The sequence below is a fragment of the Triticum dicoccoides genome, chromosome 5A (assembly GCF_002162155.2).
Source record: "Triticum dicoccoides isolate Atlit2015 ecotype Zavitan chromosome 5A, WEW_v2.0, whole genome shotgun sequence".
NCBI lineage: Eukaryota > Viridiplantae > Streptophyta > Magnoliopsida > Poales > Poaceae > Triticum > Triticum dicoccoides.
This window is the reverse complement of record NC_041388.1, coordinates 40,730,227-40,754,392: the sequence shown is the minus strand read 5'-3', so window position 1 is coordinate 40,754,392 and position 24,166 is coordinate 40,730,227. Positions and strand designations below refer to the sequence as shown.

The 24,166-nt window shown below is 47.5% G+C and overlaps 1 protein-coding gene across 2 annotated transcripts; it reads right to left on the bottom strand.

Moving 5' to 3' along the window:
• Positions 1-790: 790 nt before the first annotated feature.
• LOC119298971 (auxin response factor 25-like) lies at positions 791-6,832 on the bottom strand. 2 transcript variants are annotated; one of them, XM_037576280.1, is made up of 14 exons: positions 6,104-6,826; positions 5,592-5,704; positions 5,197-5,295; positions 5,056-5,112; positions 4,795-4,950; positions 4,595-4,679; positions 4,147-4,237; positions 3,887-4,051; positions 3,686-3,808; positions 3,545-3,620; positions 3,246-3,405; positions 2,038-3,140; positions 1,513-1,703; positions 791-1,415 (listed from the first exon to the last, which is right to left on the bottom strand). In XM_037576280.1, exons 1-14 carry the CDS (start codon positions 6,156-6,158, stop codon positions 1,214-1,216), a joined length of 2,676 nt encoding a protein of 891 aa, XP_037432177.1. In that variant the 5' UTR covers positions 6,159-6,826; the 3' UTR covers positions 791-1,213. The 2 variants fall into 2 exon arrangements, with proteins under 2 accessions (XP_037432177.1, XP_037432176.1); XM_037576279.1 differs by having other exon boundaries at positions 2,038-3,405; positions 6,104-6,832.
• Between the last annotated feature and the right edge of the window lie 17,334 nt (positions 6,833-24,166).

Genomic DNA, 24,166 nt, shown 5'->3' with positions numbered 1-24,166 from the left:
CCGAACGCCTCACCCACTTCAACCCATCCTCCTCTCTCCCCCTTACCGTATACAGAGTGAGAGAGATAGAGATCCCGCACCCATATGATGTACTCCGGCCGATGCCAGCGACCAGCCGACCACGACAGTGGTAGGTGGTGGAGCCAGAGCTGCGGTCGTGGCAGCGGCGCATCCCCGATCGAAGAGGAGGAACTTAGCGGCGGTGGCACCTTAGGGAGTTCGATCCACGCCGCCGCCACCGGGCATATCACAGCTCCCGAGATACAAGCGTGTGTGGCACCCAAGAGCCACAAATCCTCATCCAGAATTAAAGCCTATTTTTATTGTCATTTTTTTAATACTCCCTCCGTCACAGTTTACAAGTCCTACGCGTATACCTAGGTTATCAATTTTATCACCCTAATATAAACTATATAACACAAAATTATACCTTTTAAAAATAGAACATCTGAAGTTTATATTGGTATATTCTTTGTAATATATGACTTATATTATGTTAGTCAAATTGACAATCTAGGGGTACGCGCACGCCCTGTAAACTAAGAGAGAGGGGGTATAAGAGAAACACCTCATAATCTCAGATTACCAACCACAAACTTTTAACACTATATGTTCGAGGGTTACTTCTTCGTGAACACAACTTTTGACGTGCCAAGCAGACAGGGAAACGAATGGCCTCTCAAAAAGTCGGTATCCCTATGGTCTGCACTTTGGCACGCATGTTATCATGATCCGGTCCAGCACTCCAGCATATCAAACAACCACCCTATGCAACTTTACAGGTCAAAGCTCACAAACAGAACATAATCTTTGACTCCCAATACAGCGGATCAACCACACTTAGTTCACGGCGAAAAGTCGAGGCTCCAGCCGGAATGATCAGTTTTAGGTCTCCAGTCGGAATACTCGGTTTCAGGTCATACATATTGCTACATAATATAAGGTGGTCACTTCCACGGTACCATACTGCCTCCATTCATAAGAGCGGTTCTTGTCTGCCATTCCGAGACTAGGCTATCATAGAGCCGAAGCAGCGATCATACAACATATCCATGATCGGAATGATGTCGGTAGATCGTCTAACTATATTATTGACTAGAGTTCATGGCGAGGAGAGGACTAGCTAGGGTTGGTGAACCGAACACGTCGCGATACCGTGATGCTGCGGTCCTTGGAGTGCTGGGTTTAGTTCTGGACTCCGGTCTTCTCTGTTTCAGTAGTCCAGTGGCGGTACGGAGGCCATGTTGCCGGTGAGATTCTGCAGGTCGTGGCCCCCAGAATAACCGTCGCAGACATTGCCCTGCGCCATCCTCGCTCCAGGTGCAGAGGACAGAAGGCCCTCGCCGCCGCGGACCATCTGCTGCACCTCCTGCTGCGAGAGTATCTTGATGCACCCTACGCTATTCACAAACTCCCTGGGAAAGAACGGCATTCGAAGATGTTATGCACGATGAGGAGATCGAATTTATTGTATGTGCAAACGACCGGAGATGGTTTTTCTAGGTCACTTACTGCCATGGGTCGTCGCCGACGAGAAGAATATCATTTTCTCGGTCGACGAATACAAGCTGCCAGCCTGATCTTACGGGGTCCTCCAGTTGGCCTTCGAGGCCAAATAGATGCTCCAGCTCACTACGTAACTCATAGTAGCTGCTGAATCTGGTGATGTCGAGCGATCTTCCAGGGGACCCTGATTTGTAAACCTAATAAAACCAATATCAAAAGTATTCAGCCTTCAGTTCATGCAGAAGAAATATGCATAATAAGATGGATTAGCTGGTAACTGTGTGTTGGCACTCATCAAAATGGTGTCATTAGTGACCCAACAATTGTGCTCAAGATATTGTAAGACTTCACACAAAACTTTAAGAAGTACAGTAATTGATATGAACTCTTTGCCTCTTAAGTCCACCTAATATGAACTCTTTACCTCTTAAAGTCATCAGATCCACATTACCTCTTAATTCATCAGATCCACTTTGAAGAATGTGCATTGAAGAATTTAAAGAACATAATACATAAGTAGAAAATGAATACCTTCACAAAGGTTCCATCTTGTGATGGGTTTACACCACACATATTATCAAGAGAGTTGAAGGTTCCCGATTCGCCTAAACAACTGGAAGTTGCTAAGGTGTCTGCGGGTGGCAAATCTTCGCCACTATACCTCAACAAAGGTATGGCCATAGAAACAGTTCCGCTGCTGCTGCCACCCCTTGCACCTGCCATTCCGTCCTGGAATGCAAATGACGATGACAGAAATTGGTTGTCAACATTTGCACCATAAGCCTGGACACTGGATGAGTCTCTTGCTGACTGCGGCGCCAAGGTTCCAGCAAAGTGGGACATATTACTCTGGTGATTTACGTTCTCATGTTTGGGTTGCACAGACCGAGATTCAATATGACCAAGGGGTTCCACAGCCAACCTCTTTGAAGGCCATCCCTCCGGCGCCATTAATTGGTCAGTTCGAGGCAAACTAACAAGGTTTGAGGAATCTTGGCTAGAGAAGTTACGAAAACCATTGTGAAGATGCAACGATGGGTCATTGTTTCCTTCTAAGAGGTTCTGCTGGTAGAATGAAGATTGTGACTGCGAAGCAGACTCAGAACCAGGCATGCTAGAATCTATATCGGAAATACGATGACAACCAGATGAAAGCTGCTGTTGCATCTCCTGGTGAGATTGCTGTATAACCTGATGCCCTTGCTGTGGTGGTGCCGGAGGATTATGCAAATGCAGCTGCTGAAACTGACTTTGAAGAAACCCAGGATTACCACTGTACTGACTATGGCCGTGCTGAACAGTTTGCAGAGACGACTGCTGAGCCTGATACTGCATCTGCTGCAGAACATGATTGGCATACACAGAATTCAACCCACCGTTCGGATTCTGAGTCTGTTGGAATTGCAAGAGAGCCGAGGACTGTTTCGAAGGATCCCCAGTTCTAATTTCCTCCAGTGCTGCTGCAGCCATTTGCTGGTATGTGTCTGGCTTAAGACCCAGCAATGGAGAATCCATTCTTGGCTGAAGCCAAGGTGACGCTCCAACTCCCTGGAAGTTCAACGACTGAGCCCCTCTATCCCCATCTCCGAGCCACATGAGAGAAGAATAACGAGCAAAATCATCATTCTTGACACCTGCGCATATGATACAGAACAGAACTTGATTAAAAGGACACTTGGTTGAATTGTATAAAAGCAGAACCACGTATACTGCTATTCTTGTCACATTGATCAGCCTACCATTGAACATGCCATGCATAGAGGGCAGCCCTGAAGCCCATGGACGCTTCAGTCTTAAAGGAAAAGCAGTTGGATACATCGGAAAGGTTGTTAATGGCTCAATCTCCCAGAGTGACACTCTAGGTTGTTTCTCACCAGCGGTGGACTCGTCCCAACCAACCTAAAACAAATAAAATTTCAGCCATTACCATTTAAGGTTGAACATGTTCTCACGAAGCAAACTGTGAAGCATGCGGAATAGGTTGAGGTGAATAACTAAAGAAGATAACAGCAGGAACTCTGGAATCATGACTAGTTACCTTCACAGAACGCCAATGTGAATTTGGCCAACGCACAGAGTCAAGATCACTTATGGTTGTGATTGTACCCATGTATCTGAAAGAAGAACAAACTGTCAGCTCACAGTTTTATGCTGTTACTCAGTTCAATGTTTGACTTACCGTCTGACACTTGACTCCTCTGTCTCAAAAAGCATTCTAAACCGCATTCCAACAGACACACGTGTGTGGTAAACAGATTTGACATACTTAGCCAATGGAATGATGAACTCAGAAGGGCTAGCCCTGATAAAAGACAAAGATATTAATTAGGTATAGAAATAGAGTTATCTATTAGTTGAATTGGGATTTTGATGAATATACCGGGGGTTATAGAAAATAGTGAAACGACTGTTTGTGGCCGCAGCATGAGCTGCTGCTGCAAGAAGGCCTATATGCATGCTGTCGCTTGACAGCACAGAAGACGGCATAATTGTCTGAGGACGATTTGCATGACGAATCCCCAAGAGAAGTTGGTTATTATCATTCCTGGAAACATGGAAAAGTGTTATGTGTGATCAAGGTGTAACATGAACAACTATGGTAACAGCATAAAATTGGTTAGGAAATAAAGTAGTCGGTACCAGATGAAAATAACAGAATCCCCTGCTACTAGTCGCTTTGCACTTACAAAGACACTCCAACCTGTAGTCAGGAGATGCCTTTTTGGCTGACCTGCATAACAAGTGCAAAGGGCTAAGAGCACTGGCCAACTAAGAGTCCAATATTAGAACAAAATTAAAATACATCAAAAACTCTGCAACATGGGAACTATAAAAGATGAATACAACATTTTCCAGAGAAATTCCCCAACCAACAAAACCCCACTAATTCCAGCTGGCAGAAGGAAATGAACAATTCTAGGGACTAACAAGAAGGTGCTAGAACCTTCTCATCTAAAAGTTGCAAAATGTACTTTTTGTTAAGTCTTTCTAGGATTCTTATAAACTACTAGCCTTTACTTGATCAATACTAATCATTATCATCTATATGCACATGCTGCACAAAATCTGAGACAACTTGAGTACATACCACGGAATATGTGGCGAAATTTCCATTCATTATCATGCAGATCTTTTGCAATGAGCTCCTGGCATGGAGGCTGCAGAGAAAAATCCTGTAGAAAATTGAACGTGTCATTTATCTTATTAACCCAATTTAAAAAGTACAAAATAATGACCATTTCTTATAAATGCATTGAGAAAAACAAACTAAATTTCACTGGACGTTACCAATGGAGGGAAGACTTTCTCAGCAGACCGGCGAGGAACAGAAAATCCGCCATGTGTACTTGTATCACTTGCAGTCAAAGTCTTGCAGAAGTAATTAGTCGGCTGCTTGCTAGCAGCACCCAACTCGATTGGAAGAAAAGGCTCCTTTTGCTCTTCCTGTCATTGGAACCTCGTGATGAATACATAATTATTTCAATTATTTAACCTATATAACCTATTATCAGAATCCAGGCTACAAGAACAGAGAAATGTGATTAATACCGGGCTCAGCGGCTGCAGTGTCATTTGGGCATAAACTTCATCAGTCTCTGCATCGGCCTGCGTTAGCATCAAGAAATGATCTCAGGGCACCTCTTAAAAAACTACATGATGGTCCCTTCTATGTGTGAAGTGTAAACTTACATGCATGGTGACATTATGAAGCTGGCAGATCAACTGAGGGGGGAGATTTGGATAATTAGGGATTTGAGCATCAACCTCCTTATTAGTTGATGCGGCAACCTACACAAAAGTAAAATCACTTTAGAGAACTGCACTAAAAATGACTTTAGAAAACTGTAATTGGACAACATCCATGCAACAAAATTGATTCTTCATATAATGACACCTTCAATATTTCACTAAAGCTATGTCTCAGTAGAATCGCAAACCGTATGGTGTTTATATGCTGCATTATGCAAAGAATAAGAACCTCCTGAGCACTCATGGCACAGCCACAAACTATACTTTATCTTTATCTTTATCTTTTTGGAAAACATAGTATATATTGGTGGTACAAACTGAAAAAACCTACGGACCTGCTCGCTATGGCCCTGTGGGAAATAGATGACCCGGCTTCCAACCGCGGGCAGAGACACAAGGGGCCCAGCGCATGCATGCCATAGCTCCGAGTTCAGACACCTTTGTTCCCCTGAAAAGTGCCAAGCACACATGAGCGAACAGAAACCACCAGAAAGCAAAGCTCATGTGAAGCTACTATTCGTACTTGGGACACAGACAAGAAGTCACAACGGGGAGGAGGCACAGTGAGTGACAATAATGCCATAACATGAGAACGATGAATAAATAATAAAAGCAACCGATGCAAGCATTTGTTTGTGCAGGCCAGCAATGGAGGCTACATGTATGCGATCAATCATGCGCAAACACAAGCAGGCTGAATTTGCACATTTGTTTAGCATCTTCGGTGGTTCAAGTGCACGCACGATCAGCACATTCCACAATCCGTAATCCACTGGAGATGCAGACAGGAGTACAAGTTGAGAATTGAACAGCTGAATTAATGAGGGGGCCGTGAGACGAGATGTACCATCGTTTTCCGGGAGGGACTGCGGCATCTCGGACATGGAGAGCTTTCTCTCCATCCAGGGATGCGACCGACGCCAAGAACACCCAACTTCGCCGTGATGCGGCGGGGACACGAAGCAGCTGGCTGCTCAGAGCTGCGCCGCGCTCCCAGCAGCAACGCCCGACCTCTCCCTCTGCGCCCAGAGAAGCTCCTCCATCCTCCGCCGCTGCTTCGTCCAACCTGTTATTGCCCCTTCGCCACGAAGCAGCAGCCGCCTCAGCTTGAAGCAGGCCCTAACCGAAGCCCGAGCCGCCCAGGCAAACCCTCGCCATTGCCGACTCACCTCGGCGCGCCCAAATCCCAGCCACTCCAACGAACCTCCAAGCCCGCTCACCGATCCAAATCCTCCCCGGTGAACAGGAGAGAAGCGCCAACCAACCCGGCGGCACGGCTCACCGCCCCAGACCCGATTCCACCGAGCACGGAGAAACCGAGGAAGGCAGCCGGCCCGAGCTCATTCAGCTCAGGAGGAAGCAGAAGTAGCGCGGCTCGCGGAGGCACAGCTCGCCGCTGACCGAGAACCGCGACCACTCGCCCCCTCGAATCGCCATTGCTCGCGCGCGCTCGCTCAGGACCAGACCACGGCAGACCAGACCAGACACCACGGCGGCCGGACCAGACCCCACCCGGCGGCCGAATCGGACGCCGCGGCCACGGGGCGGGAGCTGGGCGCGCGGCGGAGAAGGGGAGGGCGGCCGCGGAGGCGGAGGGCGCGTCGGTGCGGGCGGAACCCTAGCGGGGCGGGGCGGGGCGGGCTAGGCGGCCATGGCTGGATCGAGGGAGCGGAGGCCGAGAAGTGGTGGGAATTTCTTTTCTTTTTTTCCGTTTCGGGTTTAGTGTGCAGCGGAGGAGGGAAGAGGTTCTCTCTTCTCGTAGGGGGTGTAAAAAAACGATCGGATGAATTTCTTTTTCTGCTTTGCCCCCTTGCAATAGCTTGAATTACGTTTTTGGTTGCTCTGGGAATTTTTGCTCCTTTTTCTCCACACACACACACACACAATTTGCGATTGGGTGTGTCTGTGTAAAAGAATATTTAAGTTTAGTTTTTTTACTTGCCATTTTGTTTCTAGTTTGCCCCTTTGCAAGAGCTTTAATTGTATTCAACAAAAACATTCAAACTTCGGCTTTGTACTACAGTCACTCGGATGAGTTGAGCTTTTCACATCCAGCATACTTTATGATACACAAATAAATGAGTAGAGATGCTTTTTACTGAGAACCAAGCTATCAAACATGGGCATAATCAATGTTTCGCCTACATAAGACAAGATGTGGCGTGATTTCAACTTTCCGTTTCACCTTGAGCACGGAAGTGATGGGTCAATATGCATTGAATTTGAACTAACTTTGTCAATTGCTTACGAGTCACTGCCACTTGTTACTAGCTTAGCTACCCTAGTCTTACACTTGCCACATAGTCAAAAAAAAACATATTAAGATGGCCTTATCTTGCCCGCAAAAAAAAAAGTCGGCCTTATCTTATTTAGGGGTCAAAAGTGTTGCAAAGTAAGAATCCATGGTGGAGTACAATAAACACACCTAACAAGGTGTGCATAAAACACAAGAAAAACTGCTAGCTCGGTCAAGTCTTGCTAGTCTTCTACGAGAAAAGGTAGGATTGTCAAAATAAATTTAGGTTCCAGTGTCTCCTTGATAGTGGATGGTTGTTATTTTTACTTTAAATTTCTTTTCCACCTCGAAAGTCGAGTCAACAGGTGAGTCAAGATGCATTAAGCATTCACACTATGTGTGAGTCACCCCCAACATGTTTTTCACCTGTTTAAATTTAAATTTATTTAAACTAAAATTTGAACACTTACTTTGAAAACGAAGGAAGTGTTATTTTCCATGCCTACGAGCCAAACATGTTTCAGAAAAAAGCATCCATGGAAAAAGAAAAGAACATGAACCTAGGGCTGAAGACGCAAATAAGAGAGCAATCGAGGTGCCAACACAAAAGTCCACCCCAGCCCTCCTCGTATGCGTACGTCGGTACGTGTGACACGAGACCGCTGGAAATCACCAGACCAATCACCGGCGCCGGGGAAAATTACCGTCCCGCCCCCGCCGGGCCCCGCCGCGGAGCGACTGAGGCTGGCGCGAGCACGTGCAGGGGCACTCCCGTCATTGTCTCCACCTCCCGGCCCCGGGCCCCCTCTCGTCGTACGAGGATTCGTCCCTTTCCTCACGGGGGCTGGCGGGCCCGCGCGCGGACCATGACTGATGACGCCGGGCGTACCCGCGCCGTCCGATGCGCGATGGACGGGCCAGGGTACCTCGGTCGGGGCGACCGGTTGCACGAGGGGGCAGCGGGTGGCGCGGAGTGGAACGGGTGCGCGCTCGTACTCCGTGCAGTGCTTCTCTCGGCGGTGGGTCACTGGGCTCACTGCACCGGGCTGGGCTGCGGTGTAGGGGTGTAGTAGACGTGCACTGCTGGTGCTGGTGATCCTCCTGTGGTGATGGGGTTGCATGTTTGATTTTTATGTTGATCCATTCCATAGTACCTCACCATGATAACCCATGTTAACTTTCGGAGAACGTGCCGCCAGTTCCCAAGTGTTAGTAGTACTCCCTCCGTGCCACGTATACATTTTTGTGTTGTAGATATAGAAAGTTCTTTTTTAAATTTGGTCAAAGTTTGCAAAGTTTTTCTCGCATATTTTTTGATAAAGTTTGACTTTAAGAAAAATCTATATGCACTACATTATGGAACAGACGGAGTACCACACAACCGCCTCCTCTCACAAAAAAAATAGGGTTCCTCTACCTATCGTGGACGTCGTCATCGGTCCGCCTAGTGTTTGGTGGCCTTAAGGTCATGGGGTGCAGTGGATGTCGTCTCTTGCCGGTAGGTGGGCTTCATTTTTAGACGTTTCTTCACTTTTTGTTAGGGTTTACGCCTTGCTCGGAAGGCGAAACGGCGGCGGCTCTACGAAGATGGAATAAGATTCTTTCCTCCTAACTCCCGTTTCGATGGTGCGTCTAACAATGTTGATGGATGTCCGGAGGTGTGTCTTTGACGAATCTGTTTTTGATGGATTTTGCTCGGATCCAGTTGTCGTTCGTCTATATTTGTGTGTCTTTAGATTGGATCCTTTCGATCTACGCTACACTTCATCGACGACGGTTGCTATTCTGGTGTGCTGGTCCTACGGGGCCTTCGCACGACGACTTCCTAACTGACTGTTACAACAAGTTTTGCCCGACACCAATTAGGGAGGGGCGATGACGGCGACGCGCCTTCAGCTCGCTTCAGTGCTTGTAATCGTCGCTAGGCAGTCTACGGATCTGAATGTAATTTTTATTATTTCTAGTGTTCATTGTACTGGCATGATTGAAAAAAATAGATCGGATGTTTTTTCCAGAAAAAAATGGAGTAGGGTTCTTCTTGCATTTTGTATATGTACGTGGTGTCACAGTTTTATTTGGTCTCGTAGGAACAGTACGTACAGGCAACAGGTCATGTATATCGCTTCAGGGAATTGTACTTACCGGGCCGGAACAACGACGCACTCAATCATGTGCTCTCCACGGGCACGGGCACGGCTAATGTGGGCACGTATGTGCGGGACTACTGGTACCGCTTTGCCGTGCACGCGAACCGGCCGCGGCGGCCTCGCGTTCTCTTCTCACCACCCACGCGCACGACGCTCCATGCATGCATGCATGGCCGACGGCCGGCGCTGCCGACACGGAGGCCCCGCCGTTTTCCTCCTGCTTTTCCCAGCTGCGGTGCCGCTGCGTGGAAAGGCGGGCGGGGGAGGGGCGCCGACACGACGAGACCTGACGGCGAGCGGGGCCCCGGCCGGCCGACGGGACGGCTCCTGCTGGTCGCTCCTGCTACACGTTTCGCCTACCTGCGCGCTGCGCGGTGCAGCGTACGTGCTGCTGACGAGATGACCGCTCGTGCAGCTGCATGCGGAGGCCTGGTTTGCGTAGTTATTATTCGCGCCCTTTCTGTCTCTGATTTTTTTTTTCTAAAATAAACCCTAAGAGCAACTTTAATGGGGCGATTCATTTCGTTCGCTGTCGTCTGTTTAGGTCGGCGCAGACATAAAATGCGGCTCAACGGGCCGACCCAAACGGAGTCGCGTCCGCTTTTGGTCCGCGCGCGACCCATTTCCGATCCATTTTTGAGCCGGATTTGCGTCGGCGCGGACACGCGACGGACGCGTGCATACTCGCCTTCTCCTCTCCCCGGGCCCGCTGGTCGGTGGCTCATTGGCCCCCCCTCACCCCCAGCCAACAACAACCCTCGCCTGCCTCCTTCGTCGCCGACGCCGCCATCTATTTTTGTCGATGACTCTGCCAGCCGCCGCTGCCTCCACATCCGCCCAGCAACGCCACCCACTCCCCCGTCGCCCGCCACCGCCGTCTTGCCGCCGGGGAGCAAGCTACTTCCCACCGCCGCCCCGCGGCCAAGAAGCCGCCTCGCCGCCTCGTCCAGATCCTCACCGGCGCGCTCGTCGGACGCTAGCTGGGTCTTTGCGCGCCGCGACTCCCCTCACCGGCCGTCCCTTATGTTATTTGACAATATATTTGAATGCAAATCAATGTAATATTGGGCGGCCAGCCGGCCACGCCGGCACATATGGGTCGCCGCGTTGGGCGCACTGCCGACCCAAATTTAAAAAGAGGGCGGACGCCGGGCGGGCGGTCGACCCAAACGGACAAAATACGGACGAAATCGCTGTCCGTTTGGGTCGACCCGGAGTTGCTCTAAACCGATAGACGATGGCCCTGTTTGGATCCATGAGTTAGAGTTGGTTTGAGCTAATTTGGGCTCAAATAGCCCTAAAGTATCCAAACATGAGGGCTAGTTTGAGCTAGTTGCATCTATAACCCATCAAAAAACTATCCCACCCAAGAGGTGCTAATTGGAGCTAGTTCTCCTAGTGCACTTATTGCCATCTAACCCTGTCATCCAAACACCACTTCCGATAGAGTTAGTTCAAGGTTAGTCATGAGCTAAAAACTAACTCTAGCATTTAGCTAAGTTAGAGTATCCAAACAGAGCCAATGGCTATATCGGACCCCCGAACTCCAAATTCCGAGAATCAGCACACTCAACTCTTTAATCCCAGTCTAAAATGAACCCTGAACGTATTTTAGGTCAAAAAAATGGTGACATGGCACCCAGGTTCGGGGCCTCTCCGAGGGAGGTAACACCCCTAGTCCTGCCGAATTGACTATAGGAATCACAAGAACTACAATGTTAATGTTGCTCCTTTAGCTCTATGGATGGAGAAGAAAGTAGGAGCTAGCTCTCCTCTTCTCCTTGCATGTGTGTGGGTGTGGGTGATGAATGAGCTGACCCCCTCCTCAAGGGGGCTCCTCAGAGGTCTTATAGCTGATATGTCTCCGTCGTATCTATAATGTTTTATTGTTTCATGTCAATATTATACAATTTTCATATACTTTTGGCAACTTTTTATACTATTTTTGGGACTAACATATTGATTCAGTGCCCAGTGCCAGTTCCTGCTTATTGCATGTTTTTTGTTTCGTAGAAAATCCATATCAAACGGAGTCCAAACGGGATAAAAACTGATGGAGATTTTTTTGGAATATATGTGAATTTTGAGAAGTGGAATAACCGCGAGACGATGCCCGAGGGGGCCATGAGGCAGGGGGGCAGGCGCGCCCCTGACCCTCGTGGACACCCCGTAAGGCGGTTGGTGCCCTTCTTTCGCCGCAAGAAAGCTAATATCCGGATAAAAATCGTGTTCAAATTTCAATCCAATCGGAGTTACGGATCTCCGGAAATATAAGAAATGGTGAAAGGCCAGAATCTGGAACGCATAAACAGAGAGAGACAGAGAGACATATCCAATCTCGGAGGGGCTCTCGCCCCTCCCATGCCATGGAGACCAAGGACCAGAGGAAAAATCCTTCTCCCATCTAGGGAGAAGGTCAAGGAAGAAGAAGAAGAAGGGGGGCTCTCTCCCCTTCTCTCCCGGTGGCGTTGGAACGCCGCCGGGGCTATCATCGCGACAACGATCTACACCAACAACTTCACCGCCGTCATCACCAACTCTTCCCCCCTATATGCAGCGGTGTAACCCCTCTTTTACCCGCTATAATCTCTACTTAAACATGGTGCTCAATGTTATATATTATTTCTCAATGATGTATGGCTGTCCTATGATGTTTGAGTAGATCCGTTTTGTCCTATGGGTTAATTGATGATCGTGATTGGTTTGAGTTGCATGTTTTATTATTGGTGTTGTCCTATGCTGCTCTCCGTGTCGCACAAGCGTGAGGGATCCCCGCTATAAGGTTTGAAATATGTTCATGATTTGCTTATGGTGGATGACGTGAGTGACAGAGGCACAGACTCGAGTAAGTAGGTTATTTGCGTATGGGAATAAAGAGGACTTGATATTTTAATGCTATGGTTGGGTTTTACCTTAATGATCTTTAGTAGTTGCGGATGCTTGCTAGAGTTTCAATCATAAGTGCATATGATACAAGAAGAGAAAGTGTGTTAGCTTATGCATCTCCCTCAAATAAAATTGTAATAATGTTTACCGGTCTAGTTATCGATTGCCTAGGGACAAATAACTTTCTTGTGTGACAACAAGCTCTCTACTAAAACTAACTTAGTTGTGTCTTCATCTAAACAACCCCTACTTTTTATTTACGCGCTCTTTATTATCTTGCAAACCTTTCCAACAACACCTACAAAGTACTTCTAGTTTTATACTTGTTCTAGGTAAAGCGAGCGTTAAGCGTGCGTAGAGTTGTATCGGTGGTCGATAGAACTTGAGGGAATATTTGTTCTACCATTATCTCCTTGTTGGGTTCGACACTCTTACTTATCAAAAGAGCCTACAATTGATCCCCTATACTTGTGGGTTATCAAGACTTTTTTCCGGCGCCGTTGCTGGGGAGTTATAGCGTGGGGTGAATATTCTCGTGTGTGCTTGTTTGCTTTATCACTTTGTAGTTTTTATTTTGTGCTCTTGTTTTCTATCTTTAGTTATGGGTAGGAAACGCAAAATACCAAAAAATAGTTGTACCTACTACACCAATGGTTGAAGAACCACTCAAAATCTATCACACTACTGAAGCTTTTTACTTGGATCATCTTCGATCCCCATGTGCTCGTGCTGAAACCCCAACTAGCTTAGTTGAGGGCAAATCTTTAGATGAGCATGCTTATTATGTGCGACACCGCTTATCTGAAAAAGGGAATTTTACTGGATCAAATTCATCGTTTGCAGTGCTATGCTTGAAATTTATGTGAAATATATGATTGTACTTGTTGTTCTAAAGACCCTAAGAAACACCTTCCTTACCAATGTGAATTTAGTGATAATGGAATCATATCTTCGTATACTAAGGGTGTTTATAATTACTATGATGTTCAACAAATTGAAGAATTTGTTGCTTTTGGGGGCACTTGTGAAATTGCTTCTTTTATTGAAGAGTGTGATACTACTCTCTACAAATCTGAAAATTGGACATACTTAAAAATTGCTATGATAATTATGCTTCTAATCCTTATATTAAACCATATATTGAGGACTCCTCCGCTGTCCAAGAAGAGACTAATATTTTGCAGGAGTCTATGGAAGAAGAAATTAATGACACTATGAGCTCATTGGATGAAAAAGATGACGAGGAGAACAAAGAACAAAAGGCGGAAGAGCGGATTAGCTACCCGTGCCCACCTTCTAATGAGAGTAACTCTTCAACTCATACATTGTTTAATTTCCCTTCGTGCTTACCGAAGGATGATTGCTATGATGATTGTTATGATCCCGTTGATTTTTTTGAAATATCCCTTTTTGATGATGCTTGCTATGCTTGTGGCCAAGATGCCAATATGAATTATGTTTATGGAGATGAACTTGCTATAGTTCCTTATATTAAACATGAAATTGTTGCTATTGCGTCCACTCATGATAGTCCTATTATCTTTTTGAATTCTCCCGACTACACTATATCAGAGAAGTTTGCCCTTATTAAGGATTATATTGATGGATTGTGTTTTACTACTACACATGATGATTTTGATAGATATAATATGCATGTGCTTTATGCTCCTATTTGCAATTATTATGATAGAGGAACTACATCTCCTCCTCTCCATGTTTCCAATATGATAAAATTGCAAGAAACTGTTTATACTATGCATTGGCCTTTACTATGTGTGCATGAATTGTTCTTTTATGACATACCGATGCATAGGAAGAGAGTTAGACTTCGTTTTTGCATGATATATGTTGCTTTGTGCTCACTACTAAATGCCAAATCATTGCTAATTAAAATTGGCTTTGATATACCTTGGGATGCGGGTGGATGCATTATTTGATAAAACTGTTTATGGCTTTAAAGAAAGTGCTGCCAGGGAGACAACCCGGAAGTTTTAGAGAGTAATTTATTTCTGTTGTGTGCTTTTTATAAAGTTTAAAAATAAAAATAATGTGCCAAGGTTTGCCTTTAGGATGTTTACATTGCTTGTTGGTTTGTGCGGTGCAAGACATAAACTTTGGCTGTAGTGCACAATTTTACATGTTTTACTGGAACGTCAAACGGTTCTGAAACTTTTTGCACTGTCTTTCTATACAAATTTTTTATTTTTCCTAATTTTTTCAGAATTTTTGGAGTAACATAAGTATGGTGAATGTTCACATTACTACAGACTGTCCTGTTTAAGACAGATTCTGTTTTTGATGCGTAGTTTGCTTGTTTTGATGAAACTATCGATCAGTGGATTAAGCCATGGAAAAGTTATATTACAGTAGCTACAATGCAAAAACAAAATATGAACTGGTTTGCAACAGTACTTAGAGTAGTGATTTGCTTTATTATACTAACGGATCATACCGAGTTTTCTGTTGAGTTTTGTGTGGATGAAGTGTTCGGAGATCGAGGAGGTCTCTATGTGAGGAGAAGGAGGAGAGGCAAGAGCTCAAGCTTGGGGATGCCCAAGGCACCGCAACTAAATATTCAAGGAGACTCAAGCGTCTAAGCTTGGGGATGCCCCGGAAGGCATCCCATCTTTCTTCAACAAATATCGATATGTTTTCTGATTCGTTTCGTTCATGCGATAGGTGCAAATCTTGGAGCGTCTTTTGCATTTAGTTTTCACTTTTCTTTTATGCACCATGCGGGTATGAGATAGTCCTTGGTTGATTTATAGAATGGTCATTGCACTTCACTTATATCTTTTGAGTATGGCTTTATAGAATCCTTCATGTGCTTCACTTATATCATTTGAAGTTTGGATTGCCTGTTTCCTGATATGTTTCCAATGTATCTATTTTTCCAAACACTTTTGCCCTTGTTTTGGACTCTAACTTGCATGATTCGAATGGAACTAACCCGGACTGACGCTGTTTTCAGCAGAATTACCATGGTGTTATTTTTGTGTAGAAATAGAAGTTCTCGGAATGACCTGAAAATCAACAAAGAATATTTTTGGAATATATAAAAAATAATAGCGAAAGAATCCATGTCAGGGGGCCCACACCTTGTCCACGAGGGTGGGGCCGGGGTGCGCCCCTGCCTCGCGGGCCCCCTGACGCTCCACCGACCTCAACTCCAACTCCATATATTTACTTTCGGGGAGAAAAAAAATAAGAGAGAAGGATTCATCATGTTTTACGATACGGAGCCGCCGCCAAGCCCTAAACTCTCTCGGGAGGGCTGATCTGGAGTTCGTTCGGGGCTCCGGAGAGGGGAATCCGTCGCCATCGTCATGATCAACCTTCCTCCATCACCAATTTCATGATGCTCACCGCCGTGCGTGAGTAATTCCATCGTATGCTTGCTGGACGGTGATGGGTTGGATGAGATTTATCATGTAATCGAGTTAGTTTTGTTAGGGTTTGATCCCTAGTATCCATTATGTTTTGAGATTGATGTTGCTATGACTTTGCTATGCTTAATGCTTGTCACTAGGGACCGAGTGCCATGATTTCATATCTAAACCTATTATGTTTTCATGAATATATGTGAGTTCTTGATCCTATCTTGCAAGTCTATAGTCACCTATTATGTGTTATGATCTGTTAACCCCGAAGTGACAATAATCGGGATACTTACCGGTGATGACTGTAGTTTGAGGAGTTCATGTATTCACTAAGTGTTTATGATTTGGTCCGGTACTCTATTAAAAGGAGGCCTTAATATCCCTTAGTTTCCAATAGGACCCCGCTGCCACAGGAGGGTAGGACAAAAGATGTCATGCAAGTTCTTTTTCATAAGCACGCATGACTATATTCAGAATACATGCCTACATTGCATTGATGAACTGGAGCTAGTTCTGTATCACCCTATGATACGTCTCCAACATATCTATAATTTTTGATTGCTCCATGCTATATTATCTACTGTTTTGGGCAATATTGGGCTTTATTATCCACTTTTATATAATTTTTGGGACTAACCTATTAACCGGAGGCCCAGCCCAGATTTGCTGTTTTATGCCCATTTCAGTGTTTTGAAGAAAAGGAATATCAAACGGAGTCGAAACGGAACGAAATCAACTGGAGAAGTTATTTTGGAAGGAAACCTACCGGATAGACTTGGACCCTACGTCAGAAGATGAAGGAGGAGCTCACGAGGGTAGGGGCGCGCCCACCACCCTAGGGCGCGCCCCCTGCCTCGTGGCCCCCCATTAGGTCCACCGACGTACCTCCAGCACCCATATATACCTACATAACCTAAAACTTCCAGAACAAAGATTAGATCGGGAGTTCCGCCGCCAGAAGCCTCCGTAGCCACCAAAAACCAATCTAGACCCGTTCCGGCACCCTGCCGGAGGGGGCAATCCTTCCCCGGTGGCCATCTTCATCATCCCAACGCTCTCCATGACGAGGAGGGAGTAGTTCTCCCTCGGGGCTAAGGGTATGTACCAGTAGCTATGTGTTTGATCTCTCTCTCTCTCTCGTGTTCTTGAGGTGATACGATCTTGATGTATCACGAGCTTTGCTATTATATTTGGATCCTATGATGTTTCTTCCCCCCTGTCGGTGTCAAAACCGGTGGATCTCGGGTAGGGGGTCCCGAACTGCGCGTCTAGGCCGGATGGTAACAAGAGGCAGGGGACACAATGTTTTACCCAGGTTCGGGCCCTCTTGATGGAGGTAAAACCCTACGTCCTGCTTGATTAATATTGATGATATGGGTAGTACAAGAGTAGATCTACCACGAGATCGGAGAGGCTAAACCCTAGAAGCTAGCCTATGGTATGATTGTATGTTGTGGTTGTTGTCCCCTACGGACTAAAACCCTCTGGATTATATAGACACCGAAGAGGGTTAGGGTTACACAAGGTCGGTTACAAAGGAGGAGATATCCATATCCGTATTGCCTAGCTTTCCTTCCACGCCAAGTAGAGTCCTATCCGGACACGAGACAAAGTCTTCAATCTTGTATCTTCATAGTCTAACAGTTCGGCCAAAGGATATAGTCCGGCTGTCTGGAGACCCTCTAATCCAGGACTCCCTCAGTAGCCCCTGAACCAGGCTTCAATGACGATGAGTCCGGCGCGCAGTATTGTCTTCGGCATTGCAAGGCGGGTTCCTTCTCCGAATACATCACAGAAGAATTTGAATACGAGGATAGTGTCCGACCCTGCAAAATAAGTTCCACATACCACCGTAGAGAGAATAATATTTTTGCAAATCCAATTTGCTGACTTGTTTTGGTAGCATGACGTTATGTCATGGCCCGATGATTATTCGAACCGTTTTTCTTCAACCAGCTCCAGACATAACGCGAGGCGGTTTCTTGGCACGTCTTGTCAAAGCAGAGATCGTGTTCCCCCAATTACGGGATTCTCATTAATGCGGTCGTGGGTAACCCAATCATGTCTAGGACTCCTAGATTATAGGCAAGTCCCAAACGGCTACGGAGAGGACACTTGATATTCACCCTCTTTATAAAGGGACAAGGTTTTCCCTTTTTCCCTCTCGTGCTCAATCGAACCCCTCCCTCGCCTCGAGTTCTAACACCCGAAGCCTAGGTTAGGTGCTCCGGATCTTCAATCATGTCCGGATCCAGCCTTCAAGGCCGATGGATGCCCTCCTCCGTCACGGAAGAGGATATCAAGAAGTTGAGGGAGGCCAGATACCTGACCGCTGAGGTTTCGCATCGGCTGCCTGCTCGAGGGCAGGTCGTCCCTACTCCCGAACCCAACGAGAATGTCGTGTTCGTCTCCCACTTCCTCCGAGGCCTAGGCCTCACTCTGGATCCCTTCGTCAGGGGTTTGATGTTCTATTACGGGCTAGATTTCCACGATCTAGCTCCGGACTCCTTTCTCCACATCTTGACATTTATTGTCATGTGTGAGGCCTTCCTCCGCATTACCCCTCACTTTGGCTTGTGGCTCAAGGCCTTTGAAGTGAAGCCGAAGATGATAGAGGGGCAACATGCAACGTGCGGAGGTGCGTCAATAGGCAAGATGGCAGGAGCTCCGTGGCTGAAAGGTTCCTTTCCAGAGGTGTCCGAATTATGGCAACGGGAGTGGTTTTACGTCACGACTCCCAGAAGTGCCAAGTGGGTTGCTGCCCCCGCTTTCTGCTCGGGCCCCCCACCACAACTGATGTCATGGATTAGCAGAGGTCTGAGCTGGGGTCCAGCCAAGGACGTGCCTATACTGCAAAGCCGCATTCAAGATCTCTTCGAGGGAGATTTTAATTTGGTTGTGGTAATGCAAGTTATGCTGGTTCGTCGAGTCCAACCTTGAAAACGTCGGCCCCTTCGCTTGTGGGAGTTCAACCCAGAAGGACCGCGTGCCATTCAAAGTTTCCTCGGCCTAACGCACGAGGAGATGTACAAGTCATTCTTCGAACCTCAAATAGAGTGTCCGGATACTACCGAGGACGTGGGCCTGAGCAGTAACCGCGCCGCCGAACAAGTAAGAAATCCTCTAGCCAAACACACCGTCTTTTATTCATCATGAAGTTATTTCTGTGAGATCGCTCTTTGACCAGGACTGGCTAATAAAGGCGAAGATGATTCGGTGTTTGGCCCCCCTCCCTGAGGGTTTGGAAAACCCGGTATTGGAAAAGATGCTCGAGCTCGCACCTTGCCCGGAGCCCTCAAAGAAAGATACTGGGGGGAATAATATGGGTGGAAGCGGGCCCCCATCGCTGCCAGTTCCAACCGAGGGAATGAGCGCCACCATGAAGGAGGGTAACCGGGGGAGGAAGAGGACTGCTTCCGAGGATCCGAAAGCCGAGGCCTCCAAACGGGAGAAGAAGTCTCCAACAAAGGGTCCTGCCTCGGGGGGTGCTCTTGTCGCACAAAGTCCGCGGGGGGATCAGCCCTCCAACGAGTCGTAAGTGATCCAAAAAATACTTTAATAGTGAAGGTATACTATCTTTCTTCTGAGAAAATAACCGCCGCATATATCTTGCAGTTCGGGTCTTAGCCCTTCTCAGCTGAGCTCGTCTTCGGGGGATATTCTTCCGGAGATGATGGAGAGTGAAACGCCTCCCCCGGACTCCTCCGCTCAAGAAGCGGGCAACCCCGAAGTGTCGTCATGGAGGGCCTCTCCGGATCCGGTGAGGCCAGAAGATAATCCCATAGACCCCCGAAGTCCCCAGCGTTCGGCTCTCGAAGAGAGCGAACAAAAGAGTCCGACACCGTCTGGTATGCGGTCAGACGTTCTGAGGGAGCTGTTGGGGCGAGCGGACATCTCAGAAGAACATCGTACGCTGATGGGTACGGTGATGGAAATAATTTCGTCCGCCGAAAGCGGATTACATGAAGCCTTTATGAGTCTACTGACAGGCTTTGAGGTATGTGAGATAATATGTGATAGTACCGCACATGTTAGGTGTGCCCTATGTAGATAGTAGCCCCTGAGACTCTGGTTGTCGTCGAGAACAACAGTGAACAGAGGATCATAGTCCCAGGCAATAACCATACTGCCTTTATGTGCAGGTGGTGGAAGCTCTGGTGGCTAGCTGGACTAGTGAGTTTGCCGAATTAAAACGACAACTGGATGCGGCAGACGCCGACATCGAGCTTGTTAACAAGCGGCTTGACGAATCACAGGGTAAGTAATGTTTTCTGGTGAATGTCACACAATAAGAGCAGCATGATGCCAATATCTTTAATATGTTGTGACTCCAGACGGAGCTGCCACCGTGGAGACCCTTCGGGCGGAGCTCGCCCGAGCCAAGGAACAAGCGAGGATTAGTAATGCGGCTGCTTTGAAGGCGGCCGAAGAGTTGAAAGCCGAGAAGGCCGCACATTGCGAGAGCCAAGAGAAGATGGCCAAGATGGCCGTAGAATTAAAAGGCACTACCGACCGTTGCCGGATCCTTGAAAAAGAAAACCGAGCGAAGGCAACGAACCTTGAGAAGACCACAATGGCGGACAAAGACACCCGCTCTGCTATGAGAGCGAAGAAGGAGGAGCTGCGGGAAGTCGGGGATATTGCGGCTGGGAAGCCCTTCATGCTACAGAGGAAGTCCGGAGATTCACGGTATGCCCCTCTGGATCGGCTGTGGAGTTCGGCAGATGCGTATATGGACTTGGCGGCGAGCGCTGCCGATGCGGCCAAATACTTCCAAGGTCAAACAGATCGTGAAGTGGACAAGCTGTTCTGGTCGCAATTCAACGTTCCAGAGTGTCCGCTTCCATTGACTGATCAGCTAGCCGAATGGGCCAAACTAAATAGGTTGTCCAGACTCGCCATGAGGTCTGTCGTGGATCAGCTATGGCCGGAAAAGCCAAAGCCGAACAGCTATTTCAGCTTAGTGCAGCAGTTCCTTGGTGCGGTGCCACGCATTAATGCGATGAAGAGGTCAGCGTGCATAGAAGGCTCGCGGATGGCCCTTGCCCGTGTTAAAGCATACTGGGCGGAGATGGACGCTACGACTGTTGCGGCGCAGGGTTCGGCCATAGACCGAGTGGCTGCCGAGCACTATTTCGAGGAGGTTCTCGAGGGTGCTCGTTTGATAGAGGCCCAGTGCTCGAAGAATATTATGTTTGAGTGATATGTATTTCCATTGTAAACACAATGTTTTTATGAAATTTATTAAGGCTGTGTTTATACTTTTGCCTGAAAGTAATATGATGCCTCATGTGCGGCCGTTTATGTATACATGTGTATAACCTGAAAGATTGCAGTCGTCGGCTTCACCCCCCACGCATATAATGCGGAGGTGCTCGCAAAAAACGCGTGTTCACACTTAACCCAACGTCTTGGTCCTATTAAGGAGGTGATAGCGCAGCGAACGAGGCAACCGGACTATAATGCTTTAACACTTTCACTTAGCCATAGGAGTTTGACAGTGGGGCTACTAGATAGCCCCTGGTGGCTCCGCACTCTCCCGATCTCGGGGTGCGTACATGCCTGGCCGGAAAACGGCCCTTCGTTAAGGTGGAGGAATTCTAACATTCCAATAGGTCATCGAGTGGTTGACCAGTCTCACGCTATATCATGACAGTCAGTTTTCGGCTTTCTCTACTGAGGTGCTCGTCCGGATGAACCAGGGCACAATCACAGTAGTTCTCCTGGTGCTGCCTTAGCCGATAAAGCGGAACGTAAGGCACCAAAACACAGGAGCCGGGCAAACCCAACATTTGACCAAAGACAATGATTCGGAGCTGATGCATATAAGGCCAAACTCGCAACGCCGATCACTCCCTAAGGTATTCGGTATTTATGGTATAAACCGGGCCTAATAGTGCCCTTTGTAAGAAGCCCCTTGTGTCTAGGTACGTGCATTATTCTGACGTGGCCACATGCCAAGACATCAGCATTCCTCTCGGTTATACTGAGTATCCGAAGGATGTGAAGCAACAAGAGACAGTAAAAAAGGTTTACACAGGGTCTTAATCTAAAAAGAATCCTTGGAGCGGGTCCCTGCTACACGTCTGTGCCTGTGTCTCCGTTGTGCCGTATCCTGGACGGGTGTAGCACGATGATCATCTGTAAAAGAGAGGAACTTAGGTAAAAAAGTTGTCGTGCAAAAAGATAGTTTTTAAAGAAACCATGTATATCTAGAAATGAGTAGAAATTGCCACTTGTCTGCGCGCGTTGAGCCCCTTGTATTTGTAATAGGGGTGTGTCCATCAATCCGGTACAAATTACATATAGCAGCGCCGGACTCATCTAACTGCGTCCGTGGTCTTGACGACCTATCAAATGCTTTAGTTGGTGAGGCCGTTTTTAGTGTGCGGCTGCCAAGGCAGTCACATTCTCTTCGGCGCGCAAAGATCGCTTAATACTTCCGTTCACTGTAATGATGCCACGTGGACCGGGCATCTTGAGCGTGAGGGAAGCGTAATGCGGTATTGCATTAAAGCGAGCAAAAGCTTCGCATCCAAGTAGTGCTTGATAACCGCATTGGAACGAAGCAACGTGGAAGGTTAAATGTTCGCTACGGGAGTTATCGGGGAAGCCGAATATAACCTTTAGTAGCAGGGAGCCCGTGCAGTGAGCCCCTGGGCCTGGCATTACTCCTTTAAAGGTAGTGTTGCTATGGCAAATTTTCGTTGGGTCTATCCCCATTTCGCTGATTGTATCCTGGTATATCAGGTTTAAACTGCTGCCACCGTCCATCAGGACTCGTGCAAAGTGGTATCCGTCAATTATTGGGTCTAATACCAGGGGAGCCCATCCTGCCCGCCAGATACTTGCTGAGTAATCACGATGGTCGAAAGTGACCGGTTGAGACGACCAGTGGCAGGGTTTCGCGGTGATAGGCCCTTGGGCATATTTATCTGGGAGGGCCGCTTTGCTTCCCTTGATCACGTGTAATACGTTGACTGTTTTGACTTCTGATGGAAACTTCTTTTGTTCCCCAGTGTCTTGCTTGAGAGGCTCATCCTCATCTTCGCTTGGTGTATCCTCCCCCTTGTGTACGGCGTTGAGCTTGCCGGACTGCTTGAAGACCCAACATTCTCTGTGGGTATGATTAGCGGGTTTACCGGGGGTGTTATGGATCTGACATACTTGGTCCAGAATTTTGTTCAGGCTGGACAGTTCATCTCTGGCGCCTTTAGAGAGCGGCTTTTGCTGACCTGGCCGAGAGCTTCGAAATCCGGCGTGTACCGCCGTGCTCTTCGGGCTGTCTTCCTTATTCCGACGCTTATTATTTTTGCTGCATCGTGATTTCCCGTTTTCATCTCTAACTTCGGATGTGCTTGGGTCGCTGGTTCTGCATCTGGCTAGCCAGCTGTCCTCACCCGCGCAAAAGCGGGTCATGAGGCTTGTTAATGCTGCATTGTTCTTGGCTTTTCTTGGCCGAGGTGTCTGGCAAGCCATTCATCACGGACGCTATGCTTAAAAGCTGCCAAGGCTTCGGCGTCCGGGCAATCAACTATTTGGTTCTTCTTAGTAAGAAACCTGTTCCAAAGCTTTCGGGTTGACTCTCTGGGCTGTTCAGTTATATGACTCAAATCGTCCGCATCCAGGGGTCGGACATAAGTCCCTTGAAAATTTGCCCGAAAAGCGTCTTCGAGCTCTTCCCAGTTTCCAATGGAGTTTTTGGGGAGGCTTTTAAGCCAGTGCCGAGCTGGCCCTTTGAGCTTGAGGGGTAAATACTTGATGGCGTGGAGATCATCTCCTCGAGCCATATGGATATGGAGGATATAGTCCTCAATCCAGACCCCAGGGTCTGTTGTTCTGTCGTATGCCTATATGTTTACGGGTTTGAATCCCTCGGGAAATTCATGGTCCAACACCTCATCGGTGAAACATAGGGGGTGTGCGGCACCCCTGTATCTGGGTGTACCACGTTGTTCTGATGTTTGTTGTGTTACATCATATGCCGGGGCGTGCTTGCATGGTCCATAGATGGATCTGGTTGCGCCATCCTTTTGGTGCGAGCCCTCGTGTGGATCGCGTATTGGCTTGTGAGTGGCGTTGTTTGCCGCTCCATGTTGGCCGTGAGGTCGTCTATCCAGCCAGGTGGCCGTTTTGATTTTTGGTTGTGGGGGATCTAGGGCCTCCTCATCGAATTCGGGTAGCAACTTCCGCTTCGGGTACCTCTTGGTGGGGCGATTACCACCATACTTCGCTGCTGTGTTGAGTACTTTACTCCATAT